The following is an 11,583-nucleotide window of genomic DNA, read 5'->3' as shown; positions in this document are numbered from 1 at the left end:
TGCTAGGGTAACAATTTTATTTACCTAGTACGGGTTGTTGCCTCATCTAAACATCATTAATTTTAGATCAATACTACAATTCTTTACTCTTATGTTCAATAGACCTTTGTGATGTTGTTAACATCATTCTGTGTGGTGGTTTTGTTAATTCTGAAACCAAATATTATGCATGATCATGTTAGATCACAAGTCTTTAATCTATATAAGCAGAAGATTTATGATTAGTTTACTCACTTATTTCAACACCATATTGAAATCGTATAACTCAAATTTGATTTTATGATAAATGAGTGTCATTTGGTGGCACTTATCCTTTTATAGGATATCATATGTGGCAAGTATATACATTAATTAGGCTGGAATAATAAAATGTTTTTGAGTTAAAAGAAAGTTTTAAGTAGCTTTCATTCTTTTCGTGTTTCGTTTACATCACTTTCTTATTTGTTTACATTTGAATCCATGAGTTGTTTCAATTGATTAGTTGAACTTCGAACTTGAAACCAACATTATGAAGGAATTGGTGACACACTCTTTCATACCATTTTTTTCCTTCTCTAACTATAGAACAAAGGGTAAATGATTTAGAGATTCATTAAAATTGATTATAAATTTTTCTTCACTGTCAGTGTTATTTTACTAAGAATTGTGATCATTCTTTGTAAATACCTTTTGCATTCAGAATAAAATTGATTACAAATAGAATTATCATTCTTAGATAATTTAATAATGTAGGAATGGGAAAAAAATTATATCAATAATTTTAGAGATGATGCTTCATTCTTAATTTCTATGTTAGAGTAGTAGAAATTTATACGTAAATAAGAAAGGAGCAACCATCTTATAATAAAAAATCATCTTCCAACTAAAAAGTTTCTTTATCCCATTTCAGAAAATAAAATTTTATAGATTAAAATAATTATTATTTAGGTTGATGAAGGATAAAATTGGGGCATTATTAATAGTTTCGCCCAGGGCCTTTAAATAACAAGGACCGGCTCTGGCTCCACTGCCCACGCCTCATCAACTACTCTTAAATTGGCTCCTTTGCATATTTGACCATATTGACTGCTGATCAAAATTTTGCCCTTTTCTATAGCTAAGGGGCTTCTAATTGAATTGCTATGAAGTAGAAAATCTAAGCTTGATGAATGTTTCTGTTTTTTTTTTCTGTGATTATCGATTTCCACAAAGTCGATGAGGTGAAATAAGACTAAGAATGAACGGATTGTAGTTTCAAAATAGACTTGCTTATAACGCAAACGCAAGGATAGGTATCTCAGTTGTTTTATTTGGATGTTAGTAAATAAATGCATTTAATATCAGCTAAGTTTAAGTAAATCAGTCGGTCAAAGAGACTTGTTTTAAAAAAAAAATTACATTGTGAGACTTAAGTTCCTTGATAAGTTTAGATTGATTGGATATCAAATTGGAGTGCATGTTGGAGCATCTGAGTTTTGATAGTGAAAAAGCATAAGGATGTATGAGGTGGTTGCTTGAATATTTACTTCGTTATGTAATATATTTATTTATTATATATATTATCAATCTATTATTATCATTAATATTATTAATTTATTTTTTAAAAAAAATATTTGATTGAACCAAGGATAGTACAGTAAATATTAAATTAGGTCATAGCATTAGCTAGAGTTGAATTAAATAATATTAAGTTATATTTTATTCATCATAACCTTGGGTATGTGATTACTAGATAATGATTATACATGATAATTTAAACCATTCCCATCTAAAGATAAAGATAAAAACTTATTGGTATAACAAGGAACTTTAAAAAAACAACGTTTTAAACAATGTGAGAAGCGCCTACAGTGGTCGCTCACCACGGGCGCCCAGGAATACGCTGATAAAGCAATACACTTGCCAATGTCAAGGCGCCTGTAAAAAGTTAATCACCCTAATCAGCTTCCATTATCGAGTTATTATAAATTGGCAAAGTAGGATGGTTAGGAAAATGTCCAACTACTTAAAATTTAGATTATGGGATTCTCAGGGTTGATGGGTGTCAAACAAGATATTGGAATGGATGACAATGAACAGCTATTTTACAGGAATACAAGTAGCAATGACTAGCATTAGCATTGAACAAGGATTAAAACGTGAATTAGTTAAAGAAACACTTACAGAAGTCACAGGTATCTCATAAATTAATGTCAAACCAGGAAGGCATTACACCACCATCTGCAAAGTAAGAAAACACTACTCAGGCGAAAATTTATTCTCCTAGTACAAATACTACAAGTATGAAATGAAAGATCGTTCCTTTGATGCATGCATATAGATCAAACTTCACTTAGCAGGTTTCTATTGACCAAACACAACTAGTACCCCTTCCAAAGCATAAACACTAGATCAGAAAGCATCCTAATTTTGCACAAAAATAGGGAGAAATGCTACATTTTGCATAAAAAAAAAGTGTGCTTTTCCTCGTCGAAACGACACGGGAATTCAGAGGTGAACTTATGGCATAATACCGATGCAGATAAGAAACGGAAACGGATAACAAAGTTACTCCAATTGCATGAAGCCTTGCCCCTTTTCGTTATCTTTATAAACGAAAGGAAACAAAGGAGCATATAAGGGATGGTACAGTTGCAGGAGACGGAAAAGCGAGGGGCGGACGGGAAGGACCACTTGAAGAGCTTGAACTCGGGAGCGGAGAAGAAGGTCCGGATGGGCTCGTTGGCCAACCCATGTAGCCAGAGGATGAAGTTACGCGCCTTCATTGGATACACATATATATTTATCCAGCTTTTTCTTTTTTACTATGCATATCATTACTCTTAAATAATTTATTAAATTCCAATTTATTATTGGATTTGAATGATATATTTTATCTTATTTTATAAAATAATTAATTAAATTATATTATTTTCCATTTTGGAGGCGTCTGAACAACTGAAGAGAAGTTTAAGCCTAATGAGTTAGCTCAACATATAATATAACCAACTAATTAATAAATACAATCTCCTGAACCACTTTTTTGTGGTTTAGAGGATGTGTCACTCGTATTTGTGGCCAAATAGTGATTACGATCCGGTCGTAAATTATTGTCATCCCTTCCAGGATTCATCGTCCCCACCAGGTTATAATTTTTATTTGGAGCGGGCTGTCAGAGGCTGCCCGGAGATCTCCGGTGGTGAATAAGTGGCCAGGTTACTGGGCGCCAAACGAGGATATCCTCTAAGCGGCCGAAGGCCACCCGCTCGGAACAAAAACTATAATCTGGTGGGAATGATAAATCCAAAAAAGGATCACAATCATTTACGACCAGATCACGATCATGATCCAACTACAAATACAAATGACACATCCCTTGGATCACAAAAAATGATTCAAAAGATCCTATCTCCTAATTAATGGATATCTAAATTTAGCGTGGAATAATAAACTAAACACCTAAACCTCTCTTATGTGCATCCATCAATGTAAATCTATATATAACAAATCGTTATAACAATTTGTTGGAAGTCTATTTTGACTCTCCTTCTTCGCATATAAAAGCATGCTAGCGTATCCCTCTCCACATTGCAATCTCAATACCAATAGCATAAAGACAAAGATGGCACACTTGTTCTTGTTTACACTGCTTGCATTGTCCTCCTCTCTCCCCTCAATCTTTGCTGCTCATACCGCCGGCCTTCATCTCCGGTTGACCCATGTCGACTCCGGCCAACCCTTTAGCTCGACTGGCCGCATTCATCGCCTCGTGCAACGGAGTCTCCATCGTCGAAAAGTTCTCGAATCTAGGCTAGCAAATAACCCCTCTGCATCCTTCAATGTTCCTGTCAAAGCTTCCATGTTCGACTACTTCATAGAATACTCCATAGGGACTCCAAAGCTCCCCGTGACCGGCGTCCTCGACACCGGAAGTGAAGTCGTCTGGGCCAAGTGTCGCCCCTGCAGTGAGCAATGCGATGAGAAAGGCATAGGCATTTATGACCCGTCGAAATCCTCCACCTTCTCCAAGCTCCCCTGCTCCAGTCCTTTGTATGATTACCAGCCACTCAAGTCCGTCAGCGTGCCAAAATGTGAATATGTTTATGTTTATGGGTCGGCGATGATCAACGGATTCTTGGCGACAGAGACGTTTTCGCTCGGCGCTGAGTCACCGACGGTCAACTTGACTTTCGGCTGCAACAGACTTGTCAAGGGCACTTTCTCAGGCGCCTCCGGCGTCGTCGGCCTCGGCCAAGGAAAACTCTCGTTGGTTTCTCAGCTTAATTTGGGAAGGTTTTCTTATTGTCTCACTCCGTTCAAAAGCTCGAGCAAAAGCCACCTTCTCCTCGGCGATTTTGCGAGCGCGAAGAAGGCGAGTTCCGGCGAAGTGCAATCGACGCCTTTTCTGAATGCCACCGACCAGTACTACGTCGCCATGAGAGGTATTTCCATCGGTGGGAACCTCCTGCCCATTCCGGCGTCCGTCTTTGAGTACAGCAAAGAAGAATCTACCGGAGTGCTCGTTGACTCCGGCACCGGACAGACGCAGCTGCCGCAGTCAGCGTTCGACGTGATCAAGAAGGAGCTGCAGTCTTTGGTGGGACTTCGGGTGAAAGATATGTCGAAGACTGTTGGCCTTGACCTCTGCTTTGGTTTGTTGTCATGGCCGCCACCGCCGTTGCCGGACATGGTGTTCCACTTCGACAACGGCGCCGACCTGAGAATGCCGCAGATGAACTACATGTTCGCCGATAAAAGAACGAGAGCCTATTGCTTGGTTATGCGACCCGGGCAAAACGGAGACAAATTGACCATCATCGGCAACTACCAACAACAAAATATGCACATAATCTACGATGTAGCTTCAAGAATGCTCCTGTTTGAGTCCATCCCTTGTGAAAGCTTTTAAATGTATATTCTCTTCTGCAATTGATTGTTGTTGATTATAATGATTCTTTGGAGAAATAATAAAGATGTTATATGTATCAATATTTATTTTTGACATTTTCAAATGTTGAATGTGATTGAAGTGATGTGGCAGCTTTTGCTTTTGAATGCTCATTTGATCACTGTGAGCCTGCTGCTTCTACAGTGCACTCTGTGAGACTACCTGACTTGTCAGTATATTAAAGGAAGGGCCTCTCCTGTAAAAAAAAAAATATCACAAAAATTAATTTATTGATTAGTCATTTACATTAAATAAAATTACTCTTTTGCTTTTCGCCACACCATTCATCCTTAGGTTCTGCAATTCATTGTTATTATATTACTGCAACGTACCTATTGTTTTTTTTAATTAAAAAGGACATAAAAGACAAGACAATCCAACAAACATCTGTCTGTGCTCTCCCCCCTATACACAACTACACAAGCACAATTTAGTCCCTAGCCAACTGCGAATTTTTGTGTCTCGAATCAAGTTTGGCCAAACCTAAAGCCTAGAGAAGAAGGTATGCATGGTGGATTCTCGAGCCAAAATTTAAAATGTTCTTATCAAAGCTTTAATAAAAAGATAGCCTACTGTTCTTAGTCTTTGTTTAATTATTGAAAAGCTTGAATCTGATGCTTATGGCAGTAATCACATTGTGCACTTGTGAACCGAGGCATCTTTGACGGATTGCATTAAGTAGATGAAGAAGAACATCAGCTCACCTTTTTTTAAGAATTTGTTCAAACAATATTCGCAGAAACTCCCAATATTGTTATTCTTTAACGTGCCCAAAAATTCTCAATAGTACTGTTCCCAAAACACTGAGTTTGATTCTTGTTGAGCATCATTCATCCTTCAAATATTCCAAAACCTGCGCAAATTTCTACACCCTACGCCCTCATCTTGTTTGTTCTTGGTTGTCATGGCGACTGACATAACGCATGCATGCCATAAAGCTGCCAGTTTCACCCCATCAATCATCTGATCTCCATGAAAACCCTGCCGAGCTCTTATCATCTGTTCTTGGTGGACTCCGTGAGCTCAATGGGGGCAAATGAGTGGCAAGGTTTGGCCTTTGGGGTATTCTTCTTCTGCTCTTGGGCTGCTGCTGCTGCTGCTCTCTCGGCCAAAGGTGTCAACTTTGAAGGTATGTGTCTAGAGATATATTTCTTCCCTATTTAATCTTCTTTCTGTAAATCTTCTCGGTATGTGTTTCAGTGCAAGCTCTCATGTTCATAAAAGATTCCCTTGAGGATCCTCACGAAGTTCTTGAGAACTGGGACCTTAACTCTGTTGATCCATGCAGCTGGACTATGATCAACTGCTCACCTGAGAACCTGGTCATCGGACTGTAAGAAATAAAGAGCAATTTTACAACCATTTCTTGAAATTATTGCTTGTGCTTATCCAGTTTCTGTTCTTCTAATCTATTTTTTCCCCCTTCTTTCTAAGTAGTTTCTTGTAGTTGTTCTTTACTTGAAAATCTTTTGCAGAGGAACACCAGGTCAAAATCTGTCTGGTACACTGTCTCCAAGCATAGGAAACTTGACAAATCTTGAGTTTGTGTAAGCTTTTAATGGCTAATTTTGCCACCTTTCGATCAGTTAAGTCTCCTTTCTTCTGAACTTGATGCGTTTGCAGGCTGCTGCAGAACAATAGCATCTCAGGAGAGATACCTGCAGAGATCGGCAAGCTCTCCAAGCTTCACACGTTGGATCTCTCCGACAACGACTTTTCCGGTGAAATCCCTGCTTCATTGGGTAATTTGAAAGACCTTATGTACTTGTAAGTGACAAAACTTTTGTTTCTTGGTTGAAATTTGATTTTAGTTGTTACAATTCAGAAAAAAAAAAGTAATTAGGAATGGACTTGTCCTATATTTATAATCTCACAAGTTAAATCAAGAATTCCAAAAGCTCAAGTAGTTAGGAATGGACTTATTTTACTGACATTAAACTAATTACAATGATTTTGTCAAGGTAGAGTAGAATGACAAGATGAACTAGTTGAAATACCGGGCTAATGTGCTGAAAAAATGAGTTATGTGATCTCGAGATTACTAGTGATATAACCTTGCGACGAACTTAATGGAGTAATAAGATCTAGAGATTATGACATTGTTAGTTGAAATATCAATCATGCTAGTGCATAATCAGGTTGTCATAGTTCCAAAAGCTTAAATCAAACTGATAAACTAACTGGTTTCAATTTATGTTCTTATGATCTAACAAGCTAATATGATATGATAAGACAAATATGCTAACCCTTCTTTTTGTTATTGATTTGGTGACCGAGCAGGAGGTTCAACAACAACAGTCTTTCAGGGGCACTTCCTCAATCTTTGCTCAATCTCACTCAACTCACATTCATGTAAGCCTATTGGCAGTCTACTCGCTTTTCCTTTTGATCTGGTTGATCATTTGATCGATGTATATAACTTTATACTTGCAGGGACTTGTCTTACAACAACTTGAGTGGCCGTGTGCCAAATTTCCCAGAGAGAGCATTCAAGTAAGTATTATCCACTATTTTTCGCCATCAAGACACTGTCGATAGTTTATTTAAAGAAGAACACTTGTTTTGCCTTTGGATTGACAGAATCAAACATGTTAAGCTACAATGTTTCCCATTTTATTATATGCTTTTTGTTTCTGCAGCATTGTTGGCAATCCCTTAATCTGTCCTACTCGCCTAGAGCAAAAATGCTATTCGACGATTTCTGTGCCAAGAACCTTTTACACTAATATTTCTCAAGGTATACACAATTCAAGATAAATATTGTGATCGTTCATCCACAATCACAAAGAAGTATCATTCACAAGATACTTCATCCTCCTTTAATCCTGACATTTGTTTGTTCTTGTTTATTTAAGGTGTTCCAATTTCACAAAAACCAAAAAGGCACAAAGTAGTGATTGTCGTTGCTTCCTGCCTTGGGACCATTGTCGTTGTTAGCATCACATTGGGACTATTTATTTGGTGCAGTCGAAAGCTTAATCGACAAATGTTCTTGAATGCAAATGGTAATCATATTCAACATGAAATTTAGCCATGTCTGTGTCATTGCCCAATCTCACATCCTTGGTGATATCTTCTTCTCAGACCAAGAAAAGGAAGAAGTTTGCCTTGGTAATTTGAGACGGTTTCACTTGAGGGAACTTCAAGTTGCAACGAACAATTTCAGCAGCAAAAACTTGCTCGGAAAAGGCGGTTTCGGAAACGTCTACAAGGGGCAACTACAAGATGGGACTTTAGTAGCTGTTAAAAGGTTAAACGATGGAAATGCCATGGGTGGAGAGATCCAATTCAGAACTGAAGTTAAAATGATAAGTTTGGCTGTGCACCGACACCTTCTTAGGCTGTATGGAATATGCATGACTGACACGGAAAGGCTTCTGGTTTACCCGTACATGTCGAATGGAAGTGTAGCTTCTCGGCTCAAAGGTGAGAATTTAAGTCATCTTGATGAATGAAAGTTTATGCATCAAAGCCACAATAAGGCAACTAGTTCTACAATGTGAAAAAATATATATCCTTGTCGATTTTGGATGCAATTAGGCAAAAAGGATGTGTGACTGATTTAGTACCTTCATTTTTTATTTTAAAAAAAATCTTCTTCTGCAGCAAAACCAGCATTAGATTGGAGTATCAGAAAACGAATAGCTTTGGGTGCTGGAAGAGGCTTACTCTACTTGCATGAACAATGTGATCCCAAGATCATTCATAGAGATGTCAAGGCTGCTAATGTATTGCTCGATGACTACTGTGAGGCTGTCGTCGGAGACTTTGGACTTGCAAAACTTTTAGATCACAAGGACACACATATAACAACAGCCGTGAGAGGAACGGTGGGGCACATAGCACCGGAGTATCTATCTACAGGCCAGTCTTCTGAGAAAACTGATGTTTTTGGATTTGGAATCCTTCTTCTGGAGCTGATCACTGGCTCGAGAGCTTTGGGATTCGGAAAAGCAGCGAAGCCTAAAGGCGCCATGCTCGATTGGGTATGTAATTCAAATGGTTTGCTTTTGTTCTTGGCAATTACATGACTTGGGTTGCCAAAATGGCTTATCTCAGGCTAGAAATGCTTTGCAAATCTTCAATCAATGATAACAACTCATAATAAGCCTTGTTCTTTAGCTGATTCCACAAATCACATTGATACAACCAAATTCTGTACTCCTAACATTGATTTGACTTGATTTAGTCTTGCCTAAAAGGAATCACATTGATGAAACTATTTTCTATGACAGGTAAAGAAGATGCACGAAGAAAAGAGGCTCGATGCGCTTGTGGATGAAGAGCTGAGGAACTACGATAGGATCGAGCTCGAGGAGATGGTCCAAGTCGCACTCTTGTGCACTCAGTATCTCCCAGGCCACAGACCCAAAATGTCAGAAGTTGTTCGGATGCTTGAAGGTGATGGCCTGGCAGAGAGATGGGAAGCCTCACAGCGAGCAGAGGTGCATAAGCTTAAGGCATCTGAGTGCTCGTTGGAGCGCTTCTCTGACCTCACCGATGACTTGCTTGTCGAAGCGATGGAGCTCTCGGGGCCAAGGTAATTGGTGACAGCCACAAACATAAAAGATCTTAATTGGTTCTTGGTTATTAGTGCGTGAAAGAGCTTGTATAGAATATATAGCATAGAATTAGTTTGTGATGGGTGAATTTGTTCATGATTGCGTGTTGAAAGTTAAACTCATGTAATAACAAGTCGTTTCTTATGGGAATTATGTGCTAAAAGCTCTTGTTGAAACACTTCAAAGTTGAATGCTTCATTAAGTGACCAAAGCCACACTTCAAACTGTTTAAATTATATTGGTCCACCCCTTTTCCTCTCTTTAAGTAGAGCTTCCTTGGCACCAAAAGGTGAAGCAAGAAGAACAAAAAGAAGAGATAAGCTCACCAGGATCGATAGTGTGACACACTCCAATTCCATATCTTTCTGGAGGCATTACGGCAATGGTAATTCTAATAGCCATGGCTCTGCTCTGATCACAAGTAGCTAGTCCTTCACTGACTGAGAGATCATCGGAGATCGCCATGGCAGTGGAGCTGATGTTTGTGGTCATGACGATGGCGGGAGATGGCATTCATTCTTTTGTGGCAACTCCCAGGAGTTTACAGAAGCCAGCCACTAGGGAAGTTGTATTAGTTCAAAGACTTGACAAAATTCGAAAGGGAATCCTTAATCATTTTATTATCTATATATATATATATATATATATATACTTTGGCAGTGTTATAGCTATTAAAAATAAATCATTTCAATTTGATTAAAAATTTATAGAACTTTCGTATAAACAATTCTTTATCAATTTAATTAGAATTACTTATTTAAAATTATTTCAACACGAATAAAATTATTATAACAGTAGCTATTATAATATCATAGAAAACACAAATTTCACTATAATTTTAATAATATGAAAATGATTTTGATCACGTAATTTTGATCATAAAAAAATTAATATGAAAGTGTTTTATATATTTTATTTATTAAATATAATTATTTTTATACATTAGCCGTATGATTGAAGTAAGAATAACAACAGATAAAAGAAATTAACGTGGAAAAGATGATTCGTTCTTTTCAATAGAGAATATAGTCATTCCATCTATGCTGTGATATAGTTGATCAAAGATAGTTCTTTATCAATTCAAATTGAATCGGCTTTTTTCTACTTAAATTAATTTTTAATGATCGAATATAATAAATTATGGATGCAAAAGATTTAATCAAGAGTCCATGCACAATTATAAAATATATGGAATGTTATAAATAACAAGGTAAGGATAAATATAAAATACGAAGTAAAAATATTATGTTAAAAAATAGGATGAATTCGAATAATTTCAAATCGTGAATTGATTATTAATCAATTAATAAAAAGATATATTAATAATAAAAAAACAAGCTTGTTTAAGGTGAAGTGTTTCTTGAAATGGCTTCTCTATAAGATGAAGTGTTTCTTGAAATGATATAATTATTCATAAAAGGGATCAGTACTTACAGGGATTCCTGAAGCTCGGGCGAGGGCAGTTCCTTCCCTGGGAATCTCATATAGATGTGACCTTGGTTATATTTTAGGCCTCCTTGCCTTTCTCTAACCAAGTTAAGATCTATCCTTTTGCTTCTCAAGGTTGCTTAATACCAACAAGCCCAAATAATCAAGAATATGTATAGCTCTGATACCAGAAAAAGAGCGCGCAAGATTCAAGAAACACACAAAATTTAAATAAAAGTAGGGAACTTACAAGATTTAGAATACTAAGCAAGCAGAACACTCAAGTAAGGTTCAGGTTATGCCTGAATTCCTTGCAAGAGTTCTTCTTATAGATGACGCTGGGTGCTCATTGGGCTCCATCATCACGTTCATCAGTAAGAAGATAAGAAGGAATCTAGACAATTGTTATTACACGTCTACTAAAGCTACTTTGAAAAAGTAACTTTACTTAAAGTAGTTTGGACAGCTTGCAATTATTCTTCTTTATGTAAAGTAAAGTCGAGTAGTCGTAAATCATTGGGTCCACCATGTCGCTCTATCAGATCTTAAAGTTTCTCATCCGAGATACACAATCTTGTAGTAGGTAGGCTGTTTGTGAAAGCTGATCATCGCACTGTTTGACAGCTGGGTATCAGTCATTTCACCAGTTGTCTTTTCCTCTACACTTATTGCATTCCTGACGATTTA

At 37.3% G+C, this 11,583-nt stretch overlaps 2 protein-coding genes and 1 long non-coding RNA gene across 3 annotated transcripts; 2 read left to right on the top strand and 1 right to left on the bottom strand.

Annotated features, from left to right (window-relative positions):
- The first annotated feature begins 3,551 nt into the window (after nucleotides 1–3,551).
- Nucleotides 3,552–4,923, top strand: LOC121994553 (aspartic proteinase nepenthesin-1-like). Its single transcript, XM_042548550.1, has one exon. It carries the CDS (start codon nucleotides 3,581–3,583, stop codon nucleotides 4,865–4,867), a length of 1,287 nt encoding a protein of 428 aa, XP_042404484.1. The 5' UTR covers nucleotides 3,552–3,580; the 3' UTR covers nucleotides 4,868–4,923.
- Nucleotides 4,924–5,273: 350 nt separating this feature from the next.
- On the top strand, nucleotides 5,274–9,646 carry LOC121998649 (protein NSP-INTERACTING KINASE 1-like). Its single transcript, XM_042553644.1, has 12 exons — nucleotides 5,274–5,408; nucleotides 5,534–6,035; nucleotides 6,107–6,239; nucleotides 6,382–6,453; nucleotides 6,530–6,673; nucleotides 7,187–7,258; nucleotides 7,340–7,399; nucleotides 7,546–7,643; nucleotides 7,762–7,911; nucleotides 7,991–8,332; nucleotides 8,513–8,892; nucleotides 9,142–9,646. Exons 2-12 carry the CDS (start codon nucleotides 5,879–5,881, stop codon nucleotides 9,448–9,450), a joined length of 1,917 nt encoding a protein of 638 aa, XP_042409578.1. The 5' UTR covers nucleotides 5,274–5,408; nucleotides 5,534–5,878; the 3' UTR covers nucleotides 9,451–9,646.
- A 184-nt stretch (nucleotides 9,647–9,830) lies between these two features.
- On the bottom strand, nucleotides 9,831–11,186 carry LOC121998650. The gene is made up of 3 exons (XR_006116551.1): nucleotides 11,147–11,186; nucleotides 10,903–11,035; nucleotides 9,831–10,025 (listed from the first exon to the last, which is right to left on the bottom strand). It is a non-coding gene; the product is annotated as an uncharacterized LOC121998650 (long non-coding RNA).
- Nucleotides 11,187–11,583: the final 397 nt, after the last annotated feature.

Source organism: Zingiber officinale, chromosome 6A (assembly GCF_018446385.1).
Source record: "Zingiber officinale cultivar Zhangliang chromosome 6A, Zo_v1.1, whole genome shotgun sequence".
Taxonomy (NCBI): domain Eukaryota; kingdom Viridiplantae; phylum Streptophyta; class Magnoliopsida; order Zingiberales; family Zingiberaceae; genus Zingiber; species Zingiber officinale.
Note: the sequence above shows the minus strand (reverse complement) of the source record. Positions and strands in the feature narration are given on the sequence as shown.

Excerpts from the sequence above, each read along its gene's own strand:
- LOC121994553 (XM_042548550.1), top strand. The coding sequence starts at position 3,581 with ATGGCACACTTGTTCTTGTTTACACTGCTTGCATTGTCCTCCTCTCTC.
- LOC121998649 (XM_042553644.1), top strand. The coding sequence starts at position 5,879 with ATGAAAACCCTGCCGAGCTCTTATCATCTGTTCTTGGTGGACTCCGTG. Across the intron at positions 6,240-6,381 it reads GAGAACCTGGTCATCGGACT|AGGAACACCAGGTCAAAATC; the intron begins GTAAGAAATAAA and ends AATCTTTTGCAG. Across the intron at positions 7,400-7,545 it reads TTCCCAGAGAGAGCATTCAA|CATTGTTGGCAATCCCTTAA; the intron begins GTAAGTATTATC and ends TTGTTTCTGCAG.